Source organism: Panthera onca, chromosome C1 (assembly GCF_046562875.1).
Source record: "Panthera onca isolate mPanOnc1 chromosome C1, mPanOnc1 haplotype 2, whole genome shotgun sequence".
NCBI lineage: Eukaryota > Metazoa > Chordata > Mammalia > Carnivora > Felidae > Panthera > Panthera onca.
This window is the reverse complement of record NC_138346.1, coordinates 7,175,920-7,199,621: the sequence shown is the minus strand read 5'-3', so window position 1 is coordinate 7,199,621 and position 23,702 is coordinate 7,175,920. Positions and strand designations below refer to the sequence as shown.

General features: G+C 47.6%; 1 protein-coding gene across 2 annotated transcripts in view; it reads left to right on the top strand.

Annotated features, from left to right (window-relative positions):
• Positions 1 to 23,702, top strand: part of INPP5D (inositol polyphosphate-5-phosphatase D) — a 121,294-nt gene that overhangs the window by 58,397 nt on the left and 39,195 nt on the right. For both annotated transcript variants that reach the window (XM_078450771.2, XM_078450772.2), the window contains exons 5-10: positions 784 to 924; positions 10,437 to 10,524; positions 14,567 to 14,647; positions 14,816 to 14,887; positions 15,831 to 15,954; positions 23,518 to 23,624. In XM_078450771.2, coding sequence (XP_078306897.1) covers positions 784 to 924; positions 10,437 to 10,524; positions 14,567 to 14,647; positions 14,816 to 14,887; positions 15,831 to 15,954; positions 23,518 to 23,624 — 613 coding nt within the window. The remainder of the gene's footprint in view (positions 1 to 783; positions 925 to 10,436; positions 10,525 to 14,566; positions 14,648 to 14,815; positions 14,888 to 15,830; positions 15,955 to 23,517; positions 23,625 to 23,702) is intronic.

The window sequence follows — 23,702 nt, the reverse complement described above, 5'->3', positions numbered from 1 at the left end:
ACAAAGACTCTAAAGTAACCCAGGGCGGGGGCAGGGGGGTGGCAGGAGGGGGAATGTGCTGGGAGAGAGGATACAGAGGGACCATTAGATTCACGTGAAGGACCTGGTGCCACACAGCCTGGGCCCTGCCTCTGCTGGGCCGTCATGCACGGTGAGCGAGTCCTGCCTGCATGTGCGTCGCCCAGAGATTGAGGGGCTTGGAGCCAGACCCGGGAGGGCGAGGGCAGGGCACTGAGCTGGGCACCCTATTCCCAGCCCATCACTCACCACCGAGACTTCCCCTTGGAGCCCAGCACAGCTCAGAACATCCTAAACACAGAGCTCCAGGTGGCCTTTGACCGTGAATTTGGAGTTGGGAGGTGAGCTAGAACCATTTGCCAGCTCTACGCTAAGCATCACTCAGCCCCCAGGTGCTGTCTTTAAAGGTAAAGGAGGTAGGGAAACAAGTCAGTTGTACATTTTCCAGTTGTTTTGTCTCCTTTTTAAAGGATAAACATGTTTATGGAAATGTTTATTTCCAACCAGTATCACTTCCTTCCAAGTATGGGCTTGGGAAAAAGCCTTTATGGCAGGGTGAAGAGGCATCCTCCCTTGCCGACCCTTAAACTTGCCCAGACCTGCTTCTCGACCCTTTCCCTGAGACCAGGGGAACCATCCAGGAGCGTACTCGTGTTCTGAAGGACGGCATCTCGGCCGAGATGCAGAGAATGATTTCTTCCTTTACGGTTGGTGTTTGCAGCTAAAGGAACAGAAGCAGCATGTTTCTCTTTCTATTATTTTCAGGCTTCCCGAAGAGCATCTTAAAGCCATCCAAGATTATTTAACCACTCAGCTCGCCCTGGATTCTGACTTTGTGAAGACAGGCTCCAACAGCCTCCCTCATTTGAAGAAACTGACCATGTTCCTCTGCAAGGAGCTCTATGGGTAATGGCTCCGTGGGTGTGGCCATCCCCCAGGGGCGGGGACAGTGGGGACAGTCCCGGGGGAAGAGATTCAGCTCATTAGAGTGAGCCGGGCTCTCCGCCTGGCTGTCCAAATACCTCAGCTGTACTCAGAATAATAGGGCAGAGCTGGCAGAGGTTAGAAACCTTTGTGGTTGTTTCAAGGTTTTGTTTTCATGGTATTTAAACTGTGGCTTTTTTTTTTTTTTTTTTAACTGAAGTTAATTTGAGGCCAGTTGCTGTGGGAAGGGGTGAGTGGGAGCCCTTTCACACTTGCTCAGGATCCAGCAGTAAGACTTTTGCACTGGCCCTCCTTGCTGCAGCCAGCACCTCGGACAAGCACAAAAGGGCTCTGAGAGGAAAGAAATTAAAGTCAGCCAATCTTCTGCATGGGTGGGGACGGCCCAGGGTCGCCAGTTTGTTTTTTTTTTAAGGGAGCCAGGTCTCCAAAGCTTTCATTCTCCAATATTGAATTCATTGAATGACCAATTGGGAAAAATTCTGATTTTTTTTAGATTTTGAAAATTTTATGGTTTAACTTAATGTTAAAATTAACTTCAAGCTTCAGTACATTTTAATTGTTAGAAGCACAAAATTAAGGCTGCTGTGCTATCTGAAGAATTGACAGAGGGCTATTTTAAATACTTGGGAAAAAAAACCCCCAGAAAATACCATTCACAAGAAATCATAAGGAGCCAAAACAATCCCATTTTAAGTGAAGGGTCAACATTTTGGTGGGAAAAATGGCATTTCATGTGGGTGAGGCTTTTTCGGCCTATACCATTTCCTATGTATGTTATTATAAACTTACAGCAGCTCCAGAACTCTCTGGTCAATTTCTCTGCTGCCATATCCATCTTAGCTAATATGCCAAAAAGAATCTTTCATCATCAGTAATCAAATTGAACTTTCCTCCGAAAGGCTCTTAAAAGCACAGTCAGTACATTCGGTAAATTTAACAAATAATTTTCTTTGACAAATGGAGCACACTCATCAGATCGGCCAGTCGGGTTTTGTTTCAGTGAATTGGCTTTCAACTCATGTAGTTTCAGCCAAGTGGACCTAGAACCATTTTTATAGATTTGCTTGGAGAGATATTTTTCCACTTGATACTGTTGTTATAAATCATGTCTCACTAGGAAACACACACACGTGCGCGCGCGCACACACACACACACACACACACACACACACACACACACACAGCACTTTTTCTTTGTAAGAGACACAGATTCATGATGACTGGGAACAAGCTTTTATTTCTGTTCCAGAGGAGATCCTGTTCTTTGCTGCTTCCTTGTGTGGGAGGAAGTACATCTCCAAGTCTCTCCGCTGGCTCCCCCCACCAACCCCACCCCAGTCACTTCTACACCTTCCCCACCTCACTGCCACCTGCACTTTCCTGGATCTCGGTCGCCTCCCTTTCTGGACACAGCAACTTCCCCGGCGTGCCTGCCTCTCTGTGCTGGTGGGAAAGCTTCCTTGGGCTTCCTGCTTTCCCCGTCTCTCTTCACTGAACACTTAACTTCCGGCTAGAATTAGAGACACTGTGATGTGTCTCACTACACACCTGTCTGTCTTCACCCTCAGAGGCAAAAGCATTGGAAGACTTGGTTAACTGGGGGATGGAATTTTAGAAAATCTTACATAGAAGCAAAGTTATGTTTCCCCTTCCACACCTCTGAATGTGTGGGTTTCAAACTGCTTTGTCTGGAACAGGTCTTCAGTTCATTCATTCTGTCAGTCAATCATTTACTTAACCAATGTGTGTGGAGGGCCCCCCTCTGAACTTCTGGGTACTAGGATCCAGTAAAAACACAGTGCACAAGCCTTCTGTTCTTTGAGACCTTGTTGGAGCTGACGTCTCAGGAGCACCATCGTAGACTAAGTCTGTAAACAAAGATAATTTTAAGAAGCACTGTGACAAAATAAAACAGGTAAAAGTGACAGAGACATTGGGTGGGAGGGTGTCAGTGTCCTTTGGGGGTTAAGGAGGCCTCTCTGAGGTGGTGATAGAGCTGGGACCTTGGTGACATGGGGCAGTTAGCCACCCAGCAATTTCGTGGAGGGATGTCATGAAGAAAGGTCCCGAGGCAGGAATGAGGCCAGCCTGCGAGGAACAGAAAGTCTGTGTGGCTGGAGCACAATGAGGGAAGGAAAGTGTTAGCGGCAGAGGCTGGGGACAGGCGGGTATGGGGTGGGCCAGACACAGGATGAATTTGAGTTCAGTCTGAATTTTAGATACATCACAAATACGTTTTTAGTGTAAGTATATGCCATGCAGTGCTGGGATATACTTATACTAGTAGATTAGCCATTATTTATCTGAAATTCAAATTCAGCTGGATCTCCTGCGTCTTATCTGGCGGCGTTAGGCAGGAGCCACAGCAGGTACACCTCACAAGACTCTCGAGGTCTTACAGGATTGTGCCATGATCTGAGTTCCGGCTGCGGAGAATGGATCTCAGGAGGCTGACACGAAGCAGGAGAGCAGTTCCAAGCTCAGGGGCTGTGATGCGAGGGCAGTTCATGAGAAGGGAAGGCGGGGATGTGTCTGGGTTGCTTCCTGCTGAGTCCTGGGGTTTGGGACAATGCCTGGCACGTGGAAATGGCTGATAGATGTTAGTTCAGTATGATGACCCTGCACGTGGGGGCGTGCAGGCACCGACAGCAGTGTGACCTGGGGCATGTGTGGATGCTGGGGCTGGTATACATTTGCTGCCTGTTTGGATGCAGGATCGGGGGAGAGGAACGGAGGGCGACCCCTAGATTTTTGGTGTGAGCAGCTGAGTGGGTGGGGATGCCAGTTACTAAAAGTGGAGGTTGAGGAGGAGGGTGTGGAGCTGGCGGGGGCGGGGGGACCTTTCTCAAGCTGCAGTGGGCTTGAAGCACTATTAGGCATCCCGCCAGCTGAACCACCAACCTTGGAGTTATGCCAGAAGCTTAGAACCCAGGAGACCTCAGGGCGGGATCTACATTTGGGACTCATTAGCATGCAGTTGGCACTTAAAGCCTTAAAGAGACAGGTGGGGGGAGGTCACCACAGGGGGAAGGTGAATGGAGGAGAAGGGGACCCAGGTTGGACGTTTAGATGTGGGGTATAGGAAGGAGGAGCCGGAAGAGGAACTGAGTGAGGGTAGCACCGAAGATGACTGGGTCCATCCACTCAGATGGCCTGGCCCAACAGGAACGTCCCTAAGTGGGAAGGTGACAGAGAACTGAGGAGTGAGAAACAGGGCCAGAGCCTCCCTTGCAAAACGTCATGCTGAGTGTGCGCGTCTGAACGTCAGCGGCACAAGGGCTCGAGGGCGATTTGTGACCCCAAGTTAGATTCCCTAGAACCAGACAGAAACTTTTCCAGAGAAAAAAAGAATAGAGAACAACGTCACCAGAGTCTGGAAATATTTGGTAATGCTTAAAATGGAGAAATGAGAAGAACTCCAAGTGGAATTTTAAAGCAAAATGTCCAAGTGTGGAAGAGGGTATTTTATCTATTAATGAGAGCAGGGTTAAGATTTTAATAGACAAATAAACCCGAAACAAAAATACGTCACCCGCATTACAACTGCTTCATTGGAGGCCATAAAAATAAACCCATAGTTTTCCAATCAAATCTGAAAATTAAATCACAAAACAGCAGAATGTCAGGGAAGTATATATAGAAAACACGGGAGAGCTAACTAAGCTTATAGAAAGAATGTGTGATAAAAAATTGTGATAGTCTTTGGAAAGAGGGCATTCATAGAGATTCAACTTAGAGCTGGTAGGATGGGCTCTCGAAGAAGCAGGAAAAAACAACGCATAATCAATGGCTAAGTATATAAAAGAAAAAAAGTATTCCCAGGCTTATAAAGGACCTAAATCCAGGTATTGAGAAGGCTCATAAAGATCCAATTAGCAGAACAACCAAATAGCACCATCTAAATCTCTCTCTCTCTTTTTTTTTTTTTTAACATTTATTTATTTATTTTTTGAGAGAGACAGACCATGAGCAGGGGAGGGGCAGAGAGGGAGGGAGACACAGAACCCGAAGCAGGCTCCAGGCACTGAGCTGTCAGGACAGAGCCTGACATGGGGCTTGAACTCATGGACTGTGAGATCATGACCTGAGCTGAAGTCAGATGCTTAGCCGACTAAGCCACCCAGGTGCCTCTCTCTCTCTTTTTTTTTAATGTTTATTTATTTTTGAGAGAGAGACAGAGACAGAGACAGAGCGTGAGCCGAGAAGGGGCAGAGAGAGAGAGAGGGAGACACAGAATCCGAAGCAGGCTCCAGGCTCTGAGGTGTCAGCACAGAGCCTGACGTGGGGATCAAACCCACGAACCGAGCCGTGAGATCATGACCTGAGCTGAAGCCCCACACTTAACCGGCTGAGCCACCCAGGCGTCCCTAAATCTCTTCTTACAAAGTTTCCAAACTACAAGGGAAGATGAATTCAGAAAGTAAATAATTATAAACAGCACCCTTACTTTAAAAAATGGCAATATGTAATATCATTCCCACTGCCTGATAATACAATATAAATTCTGAAGCAGTGTCTCCAAGGAGAAGATCACTGACCTGGAATTAACGGAACATAGATGTCATTCAAGAGCACAGGGAGTCAGGGTGCCTGGGTGGCTCAGTCCGTTGCACGCCCGACTCTTAACTTCGGCTCGGGTCATGGTGTCACAGTTTGTGGGTTTGAGCCCCGCGTCGGGCTCTGCACTGACAGCACGGAGCCTTCTTGGGATTCTCTCTCTCTCTTTCTTTCTCTCTGCCCCTCCCCCGCAAAATAGATAAATAAGCTTAAAAATAAAAAGAGCACGGGGAGTCTTTGCAGATTTTAAAACCTTGTAAAAATGTTCTAATCACATGTGTTTCCTTTAAAAAGGATCTGAGAATTTTTTTCCCAGAAATCTTAGAGTGCTGGTGGTCCTAAAAATAAGAGCCCAGCAGCTTACTGAGCAGCTGGATATGAATACACCCAAAGCAAAAGTGTTCATTCTGTACTCCCAGAACACAACATGACAAAAATAGAAATAAATAAGAAGACTAGCCACAACCTCCCAACCATCTGCACACTTTCAGATAGCCTCTTAAATCACAGCCAAATTAAGGAAAGAACCAACACAAGGGGTACCCTTTATGGGTAGTGTGGGGGCACTGAGTAATCAGACCACCGCGTAGGAGAACTCTGTGTGGCACAGCCAAAGCACTACTTGGAGGAAAAGCCATAGCTTTAGATGCTCTGTTAGGAAAAAGGGGGTAGGATGCGTCAAACACACAAACTGAATCCAGACTGTGAGTCTCTTGAAGGTTATCGTGGGTCAAGTCCTAATAGCCTTGCTATTTCCCACATCCAACAAAGTACCAGAAACATGTGTTTACTCGGTGCTCACGAATGGAGATTGAATGAGTGCTGAGTATGTGTCATGCACTGTTCCAGGGATGGGAAACACAGCAGTGACCCACACAGAGTCTTTTAAGAGGTCTCTGTCTAGCAAATAAACAATAACAACAACTGTTAGAGGGGGTATGGTCAAAATAAAATCAGAAATAAATTCGGAAAACAGTCAGTTACCATTTTAAATATTAGATGGGCGCCTGGGTGGATCAGTCGGTTGAGCATCCGATTTCAGCTCGTGATCTCCCAGGTCTTGGGTTGGGTTTGAGCCCCACCTTTGTGCTGACAGCTCAGAGCCTGGATCCTGCTTCGGATTGTGTGTCTCCCTCTTTCTCTGCCCCTCCCCCACTCGCTCACGTGCATGCTCTCTCTCTCAAAAGTAAATAAACATTAAACAAATTAAAAAAAAAATTGGAAGCATAAGAGACTTAGTAATCTGCATTAAAGATTTGCAAATCAAGAATACAGTGCACGGGGATGGGACGCCTGGGCGGCTCAGTCTGTTGAGTCCGACTTTGGCACCACTAAACGAGAGAGGGGAAGTGTCCATGAGCTGCGGTGACAGTTCAGAGCCTGCTTCAGATTCTGTGTCTCCCCCTCTCTCTGCCCCTCCCCTGCCCACACTGTCTGTCTCTCTCTGTCAAAAATAAATAAACATTAAAAAGGAAAGAAAAAAAATTTTTAATTAAAAAAGAACATGATACACATTGACATGGCTACAGATCTTCACATTATAGTTTAAATGGCACAAATATTTTACATACAATATGAAACATAAAAATTACCATGCGTGCCCTCCTTTGAAATTTCAAGAAGCAAATGATGACCATAATCTATAAATTATTCCTGAATGGCAAAAATCACCTAATTCAGTCTTCAAGAAAAATACAATAGTCAAGATAGCAGCCTGAAATAAAACGGTATCCATTTATTAATATAAATGTTTAATATTTCAGTAATGTTTTAGTATATATAATTTAGTAATATGAAGAATGGAGGCTTAGATAAAGAGCTCACTTCAAAGAAAAGTCAACATAAAACACCATCATTTAGTAGATTAAAAGATGAAAGAATCATTTGCATAGGCATCCTAACAGATGTGTGATTTTTAAAAAGTCATTTCTGGGATGCCTGGGTGGCTCAACCCGGTTGAGCATCCAGCTCTTGATTTTGACTCAGGTCACAATCCCAGGGTTGTGGGATCGAGCCCCAAGTCTGCCTCTTCTCTGAGCTTGGGCCTGCTTGAGATTCTCTCCTTCTCTCTCTCTCACTCTCTCTCCCCCTCTGCCCCTCTCCTCAACTCACTCTCTCTGTTAAAAAAAAAAAAAGTCATTTCTAATTTTAAAGCATTTTACAAATGGAATAGAGGGGTACTTCCTTAGTAATGCAATAGGTGTCAATGTAAAACCAATTACACTCAACAGGGAAACAGTAAAATCATTCTATTAAACATTCTAACAAAAGAGAGGCACCTGGGTGGCTCAGTCAGCTAAGCGTCCAACTTTGCTGACTTTGCCGACTTTGGCTCAGGTCATGATCTCACAGTTTGAGTTCAAGCCTCGCATCAGTCTATCAGCCTGTCAGTGCAGAGCCTGCTTTGGATCCTCTGTCCCCCTCTCTCTGCCCCTCCCCTGCTTGTGCTTTCCCCAAAATAAATAAATACAAAAAAAAAAAAAATTGTTTTTAACAGAAGAAAAAGGTGCCCTTTAATCATCTGGTTTCATGTTGTATGGGAAATTTTGGCCAAAGTAAGATGAGAAAAAGAAGGGACCCTAACCAACACTCCTAGACACATCTGGGAGCCAGTCAGATTTGTCAAGATTTTACAGTTTAAAAATAGAAGGAAAACCAGCATCATTCTTAGAAAACCCTAAGGATTCAGCTTGTGTATGTGTATTTGTGTTTTTAGGAAAACATTTTTAAAAAGGAGAACCATGAGGGACATCTGTTTGACGTTAAAACATGTTCAGAATTAGTGCCTTGGAAATTTTTTTATTTTAACCCAGAATTCTTGTATGAAAATGATAGTTTAAAGGGAAAGCTGCTGGGGCACCTGGGTGGCTCAGTGGGTTAAGCCTCTTCCTCTTGATTTCTGCTCAGGTCGTGATCTCATGGTGGTGGGAGGTGGGATCCAGCCCCATGTCAGGCTCCACTTGAGATTCTCTCCCTCTGTCTCTGCCCCTCCCCTGCTCACGTGTGCTCTCTCTCAAAACAAATATATAAAGATTAAAGATAAATAAAGGGAAGACTGCTGCATGAACAGATGAATGAACTCTGGCGGAGGGGTTAGGGAAACCCAGAACCTGCCTGCCCAGCCTTCCCCTCTCTCTGCTTTGCTAGTCAGTTCCCTCCACACCCTTCCTGGTCCCTGGAGTAGACCCACTTGTGATGCCTTCGAAACCAGCAGGTTAAAACACCATCCCCGAAACTGTGAGACGTTGTAAATCTGCCACCTTGGCATTGCCTGGTACACATGCGGAGCTCTGGATTTGTAGTTAAATGAATGATACGGAGCCTGGAAACAAATCCTACCATATTCTAGAAGAGCTTATATGCTCGATGAGCCCAAAAGAAGTATGTAAAACAGAGCAAGTGTTGTTGAGTGAAACTGAATAGTAATACGGAGAAAGATGAACCTAGTTCCACCCCATATTTAAAAAAAAAAAAAATCTAGATGAGGTAAGGGATTAAAAAATATAATATCGACAAGAAAAACCCATATGTAATGTAACTTAAAAAAAAAGCAAGTAAGAAACCAAATTAAAATGAGCTAATAATTGCTTACTAGTAAATACTGATGATAAATTTTTAACTAAGGGAAGCAAAGAGTTACCAAGGAAAAGATGAAAAATAGAACAACAAAAAATTATAAAGCACTTTGCAATGAAATCCAACCTGCCCAGGATGAAAATAACAGAATGGGGAAAAAGTGCAACATCAGATTAAATAAAAAGCAAAGCGGTATGTAACGTTTATACCAACGTCCAAAAATTCTGGCAAAATTCCCAACAGAAAACTGACAAAGGACACAAACAATTTATACAAAAAGAAATACAAAAAGAAAAACCAACTATGTAGAAATATATTTAATGACAATAAATTAAAGGTATACAATCAATGCATCAATATTGAAATGCAGTGTTATATCCACTAAACGAGAGAGGGGAAGAAAATCCTAAAAGGACAGCACGTCAAATGGGCAAGCTCAGACAGTGTCCATGGCCCGTGATGGGTACCATCACTCAAAGGCTTAGCAATACTGCTCAAGAGACACAATCTCTGCTTATCATCAAGTTTAATTGAAAATAAGAAAAGAAAGGTTATGGGAACAAAGCTGTTCAGAGCAGCCTTTATTTGTAATCGCCAAGATCTCAAAATAACCCAAGTATCTAGCAATTCATTTTGGCACGTTTACTCGATAGAATATTTCAACACCATTAGAAGTTAAACATGTAAAGACATGAAGTTTGGGGTGAAATAAGGGAGAACTAGAACTCAGAATTGTCTGCCGCTGTGCTTAAAACAATGTGAAAACAATAGAAAAAGACAGGAGCAAAGAATGGGTAGGAGATGTCAAGGAATTAGACAATGAAAAAAATCTCTTCCAGGCGTCCGTCTCGGGGGCGGGGAGGGGATTTGAACTAGAAGGCGCAGAAGACTGCTAGCACCGGAAGCCCCTGGGGCACGCATTTAAAATGCAGATTCGGGACCAAATCGGGTTGGGGCCCAGAAATTTGCATTTTTAACACCCAGGTGTGTTTGCAATTCTTCTAAACACTCGAGGTTGGGAACCAGGGATTACTAAGTGATTTCATAGTAGTTTCGCGATCCTAGATTTGAATTATCCACAGCCTGTGAGTATGGCTAACCAGAGGTAAATCAGATCTACGGATCTACGCATTGCGACTCCGGTTTGGCCCAGGGTGGGAGACAGGATGGGAAGAGTGGGGGTCTTGGTGGGGGGAGGGGGGCCAGCACTGGCAGGCCTGGATCTTTGCCCAGGCTTGTCTTTTGCCAGACTGGGTGTGGCCATGCCTCTGGCTGGATCCTTCCAAGCCTTCCCTGGGTCCTCACTAATCCTTGACCTTCACCTTGTCTCCTGCTCCCAGTGAAATCACCCGGACCCTCCCCTCCCTGGAGTCTCTGCAGAGGCTGTTTGACCAGCAGCTCTCCCCTGGCCTCCGTCCACGGCCTCAGGTAAAGGCTCTGGGGTTGGAAAGAAGAGATTGATAAACTGGGGTGGAGGTGAGGGGTGTGGGGGGTAAGGTAGCCCGAGTCCCCAGGGCTCAGAAGGGAGCCCCCCATCCACTCACGCCCTGAGTTGGCTGGGGGACCAGAGCATGGGGTGGCCGGTGGGGGTGGGAGATTCAGGACCCTGTACCACCAGTAAGGCATTTCCCTGCTGCCTGATTTTGACTTGAGTGAAGATTTCAAATTACATACTCAGCAGAACTGCCTGTTAGTGTTGAATAAGGGAGCACGGCACGGCCTTTTCTCATCATTGTTCATCGGAAACTATTAGAAAGAAAAACACGGGGTGCCTAGATGCTTGATCCTGCCTCTTGCCCCTTAAGGTGAAGATGCTCCCTGCCCCCATCCACACACAGGCTCACAGACTCGCAGGAGCCAAGGCCAAGTCATCTAGGGAGCAAAGATCTACATATTGAAAGGTGTTACCAGCAGAGTTAAAAAGCAAAAGCAGCATCTCCAGAGAAAGGACTTGCAACAAATATAAGGGACAAAGGATTAATATGTTTAAAAAAAAAAAGAAAAGAAAGAAAGAAAAACTTCTTACAAATAAGTAAAAACAACCCTATTTTTAAAATGGGGAGAGGTTATAAAAAAAGTCTTTCTCACTAAAGAGGGGTGGGAGTGACCAATATATATACAAAAACTTGTTTAGCCTTACCTCATTAGTAACTGGCAAATGACATTCATAACCTTGCCTATCAGATGAGCAAAAAGTTGATTGGTGAAGTCAGGGCTTGGCCGGGCTTTTGGGGTCAGGGACTCATGGGTTCATTGCTGTGCAGTTGGGAGGAGAAATGGGGTTTCTGAAACATTGTTTATCTGCAACGACCATGTTAATTGCATACATCCTTAAAGCACCCCGTTCTATATATAGGCAGCTGTCTTAGGGGAAAAAAGCAAATGGCAAAACAATCTATAAACTCCGAGGTACATCTATATGTGGAAATCAGACCAGAAGGATTTATACCCAAAGGGCTATTCTAGTCACCCCCAGGGGGGATGGACGGAGGGAGAATGGGGTAGGCCAAGAGGGACTTTAGGTTTGACCATACTGTTTGCTAAGAGTGTTTGCTAAGAGGTTTTTTTTACTGAGAAAATGTATATGTGCTATTTATACAGCTTAAGAATTCACCAGAAATTTAAAAAGGTGATTTTGCTTTCCTCGAAGTGAAGGATGATACGTTAATTTCTGGGAAAGTAAAAGCAAATCCAGGTAAAACAGGGGCCCTGCCAGACCCTCACATTTACATAGTTCGAACCGAAGACCATGCCCACATTTTTGAAATGGACCAGAAGAGGTAGAGGCCCCCAGGCAGTTAAGGTGACAACAGTCAAGCTGGGGTGCTGCAGGACAGAGCTGGGACAGGATGGAGAGAAACCTCAGATGAGGTTGGAGAGAGGGGGTTCTCCTTCCCACTCTCCCTTATGAGACCCTGACCCACAAAGAAATGCAGAGGTGGTTCTTGCCTTCAGAAGTTCACAAATGGAGGAGGAAGTTCCAAGGCTGCCAGCAGTAGAGGAAAGAACACTCAGAAACAGATGAGCTCAACATCTGACGTGCCCCTGGTGGCCTTTCGTTTCCTTATCTGTGCAATGGGTATAGCGTGTCTGATACTGCAGGGTTTTTGAAGGAGTAAGTGAAATGTTTGTGTGAGATCACATGACACTAGGCCCTTCTCCTTGGGTAGGCGAGACCTGCTAGGGACCCCTGGACCCCTGTGTGGAATTTAGTTGAGAACTGATGGGAGGTGCAACGTTACCAAAATGACTGCGGACTTCAGGGTTAGGAGAGACCTAGCTTTGCCCGGTGTGAGAAGGGAGAGTCGTTAACCCTGGAACCCACATCCTCCCTTTAAAAGGGCAACTAAAAAGCAAAGTAAAATATCTGGGCCAGTTTATGGGAACCCGCAGGTATCACTCAGACCAATTCGCTCACTTCTAGGCTAAGCTGTGAATTATGTCCTCAGCCTTGACGTTTGTGACATTTGGGGCCAGGTGATTCTTGGTTGTGGGGGACTGTCCTGTGTATTGTAGGATGTTAACGCCTTCTTGTTTCTACTGACCAGATGCCATTAGCATCCCCCAGTTGTGACAACCCAACATGTCTCCAGACATTTCAAATGTCCCTTGGGGAGCAAGATCACCACCAGCAGAGAAACACTGGGCTAGATCTACTTTTAAAGTCTCAGGTCTATACTGGCTGTGTGACCTCGGACAAGTTGACTCACCAACTGTGACTCAATTTCCCGTCCACAAAACAAGGGTTAGAAGAATCGATTCATGCTAGGATTAGATGAATGGATGCGTTTAAAATGTGCTTGGCAGCAGCAGAACTCCTCAGATTCTCCCGTATGTTCTGCGGGCTAGGACCCACAAGTGCAGGCATCATGCTAATCCCTTCGGTCCTGAGAACCAACCCCCAGTTTGTCAATAGCTTTGTTTACACTCGGTAAGTTTCTGCCAAGCCTGCCTCATAAGACACAGGAGAGGGGAAGAAGACAGCAGCCTAAATCCACAAGGTGACTGCCCCGGGAAGCCAGCGGGTCATTCCAAGTGTCCAAGAAGGAGAGGAGGAGGTCAAATCTGTTATCTTTTAAATTTTTTATGAGAAAAACAACCCGGAACAAAGGGATCCTGAATTGTCCCTCTGCTGATCAGCTGGTCTGCATCACCCCACCTGAGGCCCCTCCACCCCACCCCACCCCACCCCACCCCTCAAGCTTGACCTTGAGCTTTGTTAAGGAGCAGGGCAAAACCAAAAGAGAAATGTTGACAAATAGGATGTGTTTGAGGTGTTGACAAAGTCCTGAGCGTTGTGGGGGGTGATGAGGGTGGTTGGGGGCAGTTGTGATGGCCATGGTGGGGGTGGTAGCCAAGGTGATGGGACAGGTAGTACACTAAAGTGGGGGGGTGGAATTGGATGTCAAACAAAAGTGTAGGGTGGCTGACTTCCTACGCAAGGGGTGAGGTGAAGGGATTTCACCTGGTGGGCAATAACCGTCGTTCCACTCCATACACACGTCTGATTTTCTCCTCCAGCTTCTGGAAGGCAGGGATGGTATCATTAATTCCACCTGTGTGACTGCACATCTGGCTCAGAGTAGATGCTTTGTAAATGTCGGTTCTGGGAATAAACGCTTGAGACCGTGGATTTGGTCTCAAGACGGTCAAGGATTCAAGTCCCGTCCTGCCATTCACTGGCTGTGTGACTTCAGACAAGGAACTTCGGCTCTCTGGGCCTCCTGTACGTGTTGACCAACTTCATGGAGCATCTTCTATGGCCAGGTGCTAGTCCTGCATGCCATGCTCATGGCTCCAGTTCTCACAGAGCTCCCGTTCTGGCAGGGAAAACACAAGGAACAGATGAATGGCCTAGGTGATTGATATGGAAGCAAGCAGAGTGATTTGATCGAGGATGGTCATCGTTAGCTAGTGTGGTCCACGAACACCCCTTTGTGGATCTGAGACCTGAGTGAGGAGGTGGTCCTCCCAGGTGACCCCCACATCTCTGGGAATTCCTCGGGGAGTGTAGCTCAAGGACACGCGCAGGTCACAGGTGAGGAGGAGAGTGGCTGGGGGTGAAGGGTCACCATACAGAGCCTCAGAGGGCAGGCTAAGGAGTTCAAATAATTTTCTCCCAGTGGTGGGTTTTAAGCAGTGAGATGGCTATATTTTGGAAGTAGAGGAGGAACACCAATGCTGTAGATGTAGGGGGAACCAAGGTAACCATCAAGGCCAATCCCAGGATGTTTTTTGAGCAACTTGAGTGGCTGAGGTGACAGGACATTGGAGAAGCAGAGGAAGGTTTATTTTTTGGCTACGATAATGCTGAGATGATGCTGCATAGCTGATGTTCTTGTCTGCGAAGGGGGGTGATAGCACTTGGGGGGTTGTCGGCAGGGAGAGCAAAATAGCGTGGAAAGGGCCCAGCGGAATGCCTCTGGATGGTGACACTGTGACTGCTGTCCCTACTTGCTGTTTCCCTCAGGCGCCTGGTGAGGCCAATCCAGTCAACATGGTGGCCAAGCTCAGCCAACTGACGAGCCTCCTGTCCTCCATTGAAGACAAGGTATTAGGACATCCCGGGATGCAGCTTCTCTGGGCTTCTCTTTGGTCCTCTCTTCGCTTAGAGAATGCCCCCGTGTGCATGCTCTGTGCTCCCTTTCACTCTGTCCCCAAAGATGCTGCTTTCCCTGTGCCCCCCAACCTGAAGAGCCTTATGCATTCATGCCCACAGGTCAAGGCCTTGCTGCATGAAGGCACTGAGTCTCCCCATCGACGTTCCCTCATCCCTCCGGTCACCTTTGAGGTGAGTGGATGTGCCCTTGAATTCCAGGAAGCCGGGGGCCGTTCTGGTCCCTGTGGAAGGACAGCCTTTTGGCTCAGCAGTATGAAGGCAAGGAGCCCGACACTGAGAGTGCTGGTTGGCAGGGCCACGTGTGGAGCTGGTACCCAGACAGGTGTGCGAACCCCCTTCAGGGAAGGCTCCCCAGGGGAGAGCTCCTCAGCCCAAGATGCTTTAAACTGTATCTTCCAACTCATGGCAGTAAGTGACATCAAAAAGGGGCCCCCAAAACTGGCAGCAAAGTAGTGCCTCAAGAGAAGAGCAGGAAAACATACAATTTCCATGATTTCCCCGAGCGTGACTTACATAGAACCTCCGAGCTCAGATACAGAAATTTGTTTTTCTTAACGATCCACACAGATTCTGGTGCAGCCAGCCCAGCCCTGGTCCCACATTCCAAAACACAGGACGAGATGCGCCCCAAAGGCCCTTTCTGGCCCTGATGATAATTCTGTATTTCCATCTCCAGCTTCTGAGCATGCCTAGGCAATTGTCTTTTTCCTAATTGTCATCAGTAAATGTTAAATTGTTGGTTGTAACAAGGCCCAGGAGCTTAAATCTGTTGTGAACATCCTTTCTGGGAATAGATGACGCATCAGATTAATGAGTTGTCAAATTAAGCAGTGAAATGAATCAGTTTCCGGTAGTTCACCTGTTCCCTCTGCCAAACCTGTTGGCAGAGCAGCTGATGTGCACACGACGCTCGCCAGGTTCTCGGGGGCTGCCCGCAGAAACACGGACTGGGGCTCTGGGGCGAGGGACGCTGGGAGGTAGGAGCCCAATGGCACCGACGGGACACCAGGGCTGGAGCGGCCAAGGGCTGTGCAACCCCATGGACGAAGGGCTCACAGGCTCCGGGAGAGTCTGGAGAGAGAGAGGGTGACCCACGTCTCCCCTCTCCTTGCAGGTAAAGTCAGAATCCCTGGGGATTCCTCAGAAGCTGCAGCTCAAAGTCGACGTGGAGTCTGGGAAACTGATAATTAAGAAGTCCAAGGACGGTTCTGAGGACAAGTTCTACAGCCACAATAAGAGTAAGACCCCCTCCCACACCCGTGACTCTTCCCTTCTGCAGGTGCCGTTACCCCTGGCCGGTCAGTAGCGGACCGCCAGAGAGGAAGTCCCACCAGGCACGCCCACCCCTGTGCCAGGATGCTCACCACCCCTCACCCTGCCTGTGGGTCCCCCGCCCAGCTCCGAGGCCCACCTCGCATGTGCCTCCTTCACGAGGCCCTCCGTCTGTTCCACTGCCTTCCACCAAAGCCTGGGGAAGGGAACTTACATGCTCGGCGCCGGGCGGGGGACGGGGGGCACTTCTTTGTGAACGTGCACTTCCCCACTAGGAGCCAGGCTGTTGCAAAAGGCCACGGCACGGTCCCCGTACAGAGCCCTGCACATGGAAGGGTTGCCGGACCAGTCAGCGTCTTTTAGCGTAGCATAGACTGAGACCCAGTTTAGCATGTGCTCAAGCATGTGGGTCCTGGAACTAAACTGCCTAAATTCATATCCCAGCTCTGCCACTCAGCAGCTGTGTGACCCTGGACGCTTCGCCCAACTGCTCTGGGCCTGAGTGAGCATCAGCGGAGATGGCAGGCGCAGCATCTCATGGCATGTTTCACATGGATCTCTAGACTTACCCGTCAAGAACACTCACCTGAGCTGTCTCTTCAGATGGCAGATATTTGGCTCGACAGCCAAGCCCTACAGCAACATCCCCCAGAGTCCCCTACAGCTGGGCCTGCAGACTGGCAGGAAGGGAGATTCTATGTTCAGTGCTGGCTTGGTGCCAGACTGCTGGGCACAAGGGGACAGAGAGGAGTGAGGGTAGATCAAGGCCCTGCCACTTGCTAGCGATACCATGTTGGCCTGGTTACTTATGGCCTCTGTGCCTCATTTTCCTCATCTGTGAAATGAGAATAATAGTAATAGTAATAACAATAATGGATTTCTCCTAGGTTTGTCATGCGGAGTAGATGAGCTGAGGCATTTGAGAGCACCTCCTTTGTGCCCAGCAGCAGCACCGGCCCCATGGCAAAGTGCCCAGGCAGAGGCCGGGGGAGAGAGGTCAACCCCACGTGGGCCTACTCCGGCCTGCAACCTCTTGCTCCTATCTGGGCTGTGGCACCAAGGTCCAAGGGATGCTCTCAGGGCAGCAGGTGGGGTGGGAGTCTGGGGACCAGCCCCATGCAGGAAGTGGGGTGCAGGGAGGGGAAGAGCGTAGATGGTACAGGGGAGACGGTAGAAGCCCAGCCTTGGATCCCAGCTTGGCCGCTCGTGACCTCGGTCTAGTGCCTCTCTCCGTGTGCTCTTGTCATAAGGATACACATCCTGTGGGGCTGCCACAAGTCTTAAAGAGATCAACTTATAGTACATAGTAGGTGCTCGTGAAAACACCGTGGCTGTTCTAATCATCCTTCCAAGGTAAGGCAGAAGATGGAGAGGGCAGGATGCAGCAGTGAGGAAAGACCAGGAAAAGAAAGTCCCTAGACACGGGGGTGTCGTGACACAGACACAGACACGGGCTGTCATGGTCATGCAGGGTGGAGGTCACGGTGTTGAGGCAGGGCCAGAGACGTGGGGCGTATGAGGGTTTGAATAGGATTGGGCTGTGTTGAAAGTGATCCATAGAGCCGTACTTTAGAGCATGCTTCCTTCCCTCTCACCTGTCACAGAGAATGAGTTACAGCTGAAAGGGGTGGACCCAGCTTAAGAAAATGAAGCCTGAGGTGAGGGAAGACGGTGTCACAGTGCCTGACTGCTGTAAAGATCTCGAGTTTCTGGACTTGAGGGTTCTGGGAAGCACGGTTCGCCCTTGTCAGTTTAATTCAGTGGACGTTTTTCCTTGGAGTATCTTCCACGGACCAGTCCCGAGTATAGTCCTCCCTCAAAGATGTAGCAGTTTAGAAGGAAAGTTGACTTGTGAGCACGTATTAGAATGTGTGTCAGATGCAAGGTTAGCCTGGAAGGACAATTGATTAGCTCTGTTGTGGGATATATAGGGAGGCTTCATACTACAGATGGCTCTGTCTAGGGCTTTGAAGGATGAATAGGAGTTCACCAAGCATAAGGTAGGAGAGGGCACTAGGACTGAGTGGCATATGTCGGAGTAGGGTGTTAGGGAAATCTCATGTTACTTGTGGCCCCAAGGGGAGGAGCAGTGGGGCATGGGGTCCCAGATGTGGACAGGGCCCTGAATGCCAAAGTAAAAGTTGGAGACGTTCTGTGGAACGGAGAGCACTGATGGATGGGTTGACCTCCTAGAGGGCTGAATATACCCCTTTGTGGGATTATGGGCGGTGTGAGAGTTGCCGTCAGATCAGGGATGGGTGAAAGAGCCAAGCTGGAGAAGAGCGGCCCTGGGAGAACCCAGCTTGTGTCGAAAATGCACTGTTACGGTGGAGGTTAATGAGCCTTTGAAGGAGAAGCATGGATGCCCAGAGCCCGCCGGCCCAGACTGCCTGCGGGCTGCACCTACCTGGTCCCTGTCCTCTCAGTCCGTGGAGCCCAGCTCACCCTCTGTTACGGCATCTGTCACATCAGGACACAATTACTTGTTCACAAGTTCCCTCCCCTAAGTGGGCCAAGTCCCTATCTTACACCCTCTGAAATCCTGCACAGGACCAGGTACCCAGCAGGTGCATAGTCAGGGATTGCCAATTGACTGAGGCGCTTGCAATGTTGCTCATAAATTCCCACCCCCCACGCCCGCCCACCAGAAAAATGTGGTCTCCACAGAGGCCAGGAAGTGGGGCTTTTTTGTTTACTGCTAAATCCCCAGAGTTTACAGCCACACTTCCACAGAGTAAGTGATTGATAAATACATACTGAGTGGATCCCTGAGTGAGTGAATGAACAAATGAGTTCAAGACCATTGCGGTAACACAGTCCATGGGGCCGCGTGTTTAGGGACTTGTCTATAACTGGCACCGGAGGCGGGTGCTTCAGCAGTGAGGAGCTCTGGGTAGACGGGATTCACATACTGTGTCTGCATCCTTGCTCCACAGCTTGATAGTGGCTTGACCTTGAATAGTGGCTTCACCACTCACACTCCGTGTCCATAGCCATGAAACGAATTCCTGTAGGGTCATTGTGAGCGCTGGTGGGATAAGGCATGTCTTCAGCCAGTCCTGGCACAGTTTCCAATCATGGTTCTGTAAAGTGCTGATCATTTGAAGGAAATCTTCGACTTGCAGGTGTTGGAGCTTCCTTGCCCTGCTCCAGTCACCATGTTCATGGGTAGCTTTGGCATTGAGCTCCTCTGTGCATAGGAAAAGCCAGTTGCTGTATGAGGAAACCATAATGTATTCACTCACTGAGCAGTTATTAGGTGTATTATGTGTCAGGTGCTGGGGTTGCAAAGGTGAATAAGCCAGGGCGGGGGTGGGGGTGGGGGTCCTCGTTCTTAGGGAGGTTCCATGCAAGTAAGGGTCGAGGAGAAAATTACCAAGTACACAAATATATAAGCCAGTAAGGCGTCAGGGAGTGATAAGCTCTAGGCTGGGAATGTAAGTAGGACGATAGGACAATGATGGAGGGGTGCCATTTGAGCTGCCACCTGAGTGTCAAGAAGATGCTGGCCGTGCAAACACCATGGACAGCGGCCCTTGAGCAGAGTTTCCAAGATGGGAGCAAGCTTGGCGTGTGCGAAGGCTGGAGTGGCTGGAGCACAGATGGTGCAGAGATTGGGCACCTATCCTGGGCTTGGTGAGCCGGGGTATGTTCTAAGGGCAGTGAGCCGCTGTTAGGAGATTGGAAGCAAGGGAGTAGTGTGATCCCATTTAAGATGAACTCTGGCTGCTGTGCTAAAAGTAGATTGTGGGAGACAGGGAGACAGACCAATTAGGAGGCCTTGACAGTCACCAGACAGTTGCCATGGTGGTGGCTTGACATGTTGAAAGTTGGACGTTGGGAATGTTTTGAAGGTAGAACTGCTCACACCTGCTCATGGGTGGATGTAGAGGGGCAAAGAAGAGAACCACAAAGAGCTTCTGGTTTTATTTAACTAGGTGTGGGGATAAGTGGGCCACATACCAGGCCTGGTAGAGTACTAATCCTGATCGAGCAAGATGTCCCATCTTGGAAACAGCCACACAATCCTGCATATGGATGTCAAGGAAAACCAGGAGTTTGGAAGGAAGGAGACATGGCCTCATAGTAGCGGATTAGGAAGAGTCTGAGGGTATCCCACTTGGTAGCAGTCGGAGTCACACCATGGGATATTTACGGTGCTGACAAGGCTGATGGGATTTCTTTTTTTTTTTTTTAATGTTTATTTTTGAGACAGAGAGAGACAGAGCATGAACGGGGGACGGGCAGAGAGAGAGGGAGACACAGAATCGGAAGCAGGCTCTAGGCTCTGAGCCATCAGCCCAGAGCCCGACGCGGGGCTCGAACCCACGGACCGCAAGATCGTGACCTGAGCTGAAGTCAGACGCTTAACCGACTGAGCCACCTAGGCGCCCCAAGGCTGATGGGATTTCTGAGCATACAGGACATCCACAATTTCCCTTGGGTGGGATTTCTATCAAGATGGCCGTTGAACATACACATTTGTCAGTTCCCTCCTAAAAGCAAAACTCGCGGGGACAAAGAGACCAGGTGAGAAAATGATGGCAACAAAATTCTAAGTGCTGAAAAACAGATGGATAATGATAACCAACTTATAGGAACCAAAACTCAATTTTAAGCATGTAGTAGGAAAAACTGAGACACCTGACTCATACCACAGAACCCACAATGGGTACAGGAATTGATACTGTGAGGGGCCCCTAGAAGTGGGGGTGAAGGTGAGATTATAAACATCAGGATTGGAAGAAAATCTCTTTTAAAAGAGTTAGACCCACCAGATCTTTCTCCATTCCTCACAGCCTCCCCTCCAGGTCCCCTCACTCATTAGAAGACTGGATGTTAGTTCTCCAGAGAAGGTAAAGGCTGGGGGGACACCAGGCCTGGTAAGGGCCGAGGAACCCACTGGAAACACAGGACTAAATAGCAGTTACTTCTGAATGTTGATCCCACAGCCTTCATCCCTGCCTGGCCCGGATGCTGCCAGCCAGGTCTACACGCTGTGGGCAGGAGGTTGAAAGATTCTTCTCTGGAGCACATGACCAGCCCAGGGGCAAAAATCAAGAGGTTTCCCCATGAGTCAGCCCATGAGACCACCCAGTACAGAAGCCCAGTGTGACTCTGTCACTGTTGGAAGACACAGCCAAGAATCACCAGACATTGAAGGGAAGCCTGGGATGGGCAGTGAGACTCAAGGCAAAAATAAGCAAAAAGACCAAAAACTTGGAGACAGCAAATTATGAAGTGTGAAAGAAATTGGACCATGAAACAAGAACAGAGTGCTATTTTAAAAGGAACGTCCAGAGAACAAAGTAGAAGGAGGAAGGAAGAGAGGGGAAGACGATAAGGAAGCGGAAATTAAAACATTACAGCAGAAAGTTTTAAAAATAAAAACAGAATGGAAGGGTAAAATGATAAAGTTGAGGAAGGCTCCCAGAAGTAGAACAAAAGAACAAAGTCAGGGGAAAATAGAAGAGAAGAGCTTATTTAAAATTAGACCAGTCCAAGATGTCCAACACCAAAATAAGTCAGGAAGAGAAAATGGAAACAATGAGAAAAATTCTCAGAGCTGAACACCAGTTTCCAAATTGAAAATGGCCCACAAAGTGCCCAGCATAGCAGAGGAAATTTGTTCCACCTTAAGGCGCACACGGCATTGGAAATTCTTAACATTCGTGTCAAAGAAAAGATCCTAAAATCTTCAAGGTAAAAGATAGATTACAGACTGTGTCAGGGCTCCCCTCAAGTCTATCTCTGGGTTCAGGGTCTCACTAGGAGAACTTCCAGGACTCAGCATAAAGTCATACAGCTGTGATTTATTACAGTGAAAGGATTCAAAGCAAAATCAGCAAAAGGAAAGGGCACATGGGAAGAATTCCATGGGGAAACCGAGCACAGGCTTCCAGGAGTCCTCTCCCAATACAAGTCACAAAGGGCACGCTTAATTACTCCCCCAGTGAGTTGTGACTATACATGTGAAATGTCGTCTACCAGAGAAGCTCATTAGAAAGTCAGCACTCAGGATTTTTACTGGCGACTGGTCACATAGGCACCCTCTCTGCCTGGCACATACCCAAATTCTAGACTTCCAGGAGGAAAGCGGATGTTCAGCGTAAACCATACTGTTTTAGAAACAGTTTGGGGATAGTGAGCTGCTCTTATCAGTCAGGAGATGCTGGGACCCTTCCCAAAACCATGTTCCCAGATGCCCTTCAACCACCACCTTGCAAGCATCTTTCCAAGGATGGTGGTCAGGCCTCCCAGGTTAACTCTTCTGCAGACAGGTATATCCAAATGACTTGGAGTTTCTCAGCAGCAGTGCCCAAAACTAGACATGACAGCAAGTTCTCCAAAGGGAGAGTCCTGAGGAAAATTATTCTGAAGTGTGAAGGTAGGGTTTTCAGGCATGCCAGGCCTCCAAAAGTTATTACCCATTCCCTTTTCTTGGAAAACTTTTAGAGATGTTGCTCTACCAAAACTTGGGCATAATGCAAGAAAGAGGAAGACGTGATAGCTGAGAAATGGGATCCAGTACAAGAGAGACAAGAGAGACAAGTGAATGAATTCCTGAATGATGGAGAGGGAAGTTCTATGCATGAGGCTTAGAGGTCCCCAGCCCAGAGAAGAGAGGGCCCAGAGGCTCTGGGAGAGGCTTTCCCAGGATGGCAAACCTGTTGAAAGTGTTTAATTACAGGAAAAAGAGAGTTACATACTAGGAGGGTTAGGACCAGTGGAAAAAAAAAAAACATGGCAATTATTAACTCCAGGAAAAACAAAGTTGTGTAGGAAAAGGAAAGCAGTGGAGGTTTATCTGTCAATAGCCCTTCCATAGTCCTAATAATACACTGAGTACTTACTTGGCCAAAATTACTGGAAGATGAGGAGGGGACTGAAATTACGCATTAGTAGGGGGAGAGGAGTGTGAGAAGGGAGACAGGTTGAAAGAGATCTAAACCTTCATCTTCTGTAGTGGGAAGTCGATATGTAATAGGAAATATCTAAAACAAACACCAAGAAGTAATATAAGCATGTTATTTAGAGACAGTAAAATTCCCAAAGAATCCATTAAGGGAGTTGAACGTGGCTGCCTGTCGGTAGGAGGACATTGGAGGGAGGTGGGGTTGGGGGGATACTAATGTTTGTAAAAAATCTTGTAAAACGATTTGAGTCTTGGTTGTTGATAGAAGTAAACAATTTTAGTTGAGACACAAACTAAAAGCAAAGCAAAAGAAGGAAGGAATGGAGGTAGGAGGAGAGAAAGCAAAGGAGGAACATGAAAAGGTGACAGTTCACACTGTCTCTGCTGTGGCCAGGCTGCCTCTTGCTTGTACAAAGCACCACCCTTCTCAAGCATGAGCCCTTGTCCAGAAAAACAGCCAGGAGCAAAGGGATCTAGGAGATTGGGCATAAATTTGGTGCTCACCTGGGGATGGGAGGTCAGGATTGTTGATCAGGTGGCAGAATATAGTGTAGACTCTACATATTGTGTGATAAGTAGATGAGTGAATAAATTAACTTTCATTTCTCTTAAGTCCTGCAGCTCATCAAGTCTCAGAAGTTTCTGAACAAGTTGGTGATTTTGGTGGAAACTGAGAAGGAGAAGACCTTGCGGAAGGAATATGTTTTTGCTGATTCCAAAGTGAGTGATGACAAACTACTTAGATGGGTCAGGAGGGGAGTGAGGGACATGTTGTCTTTTGAGGCTTGCTTGTGCCTG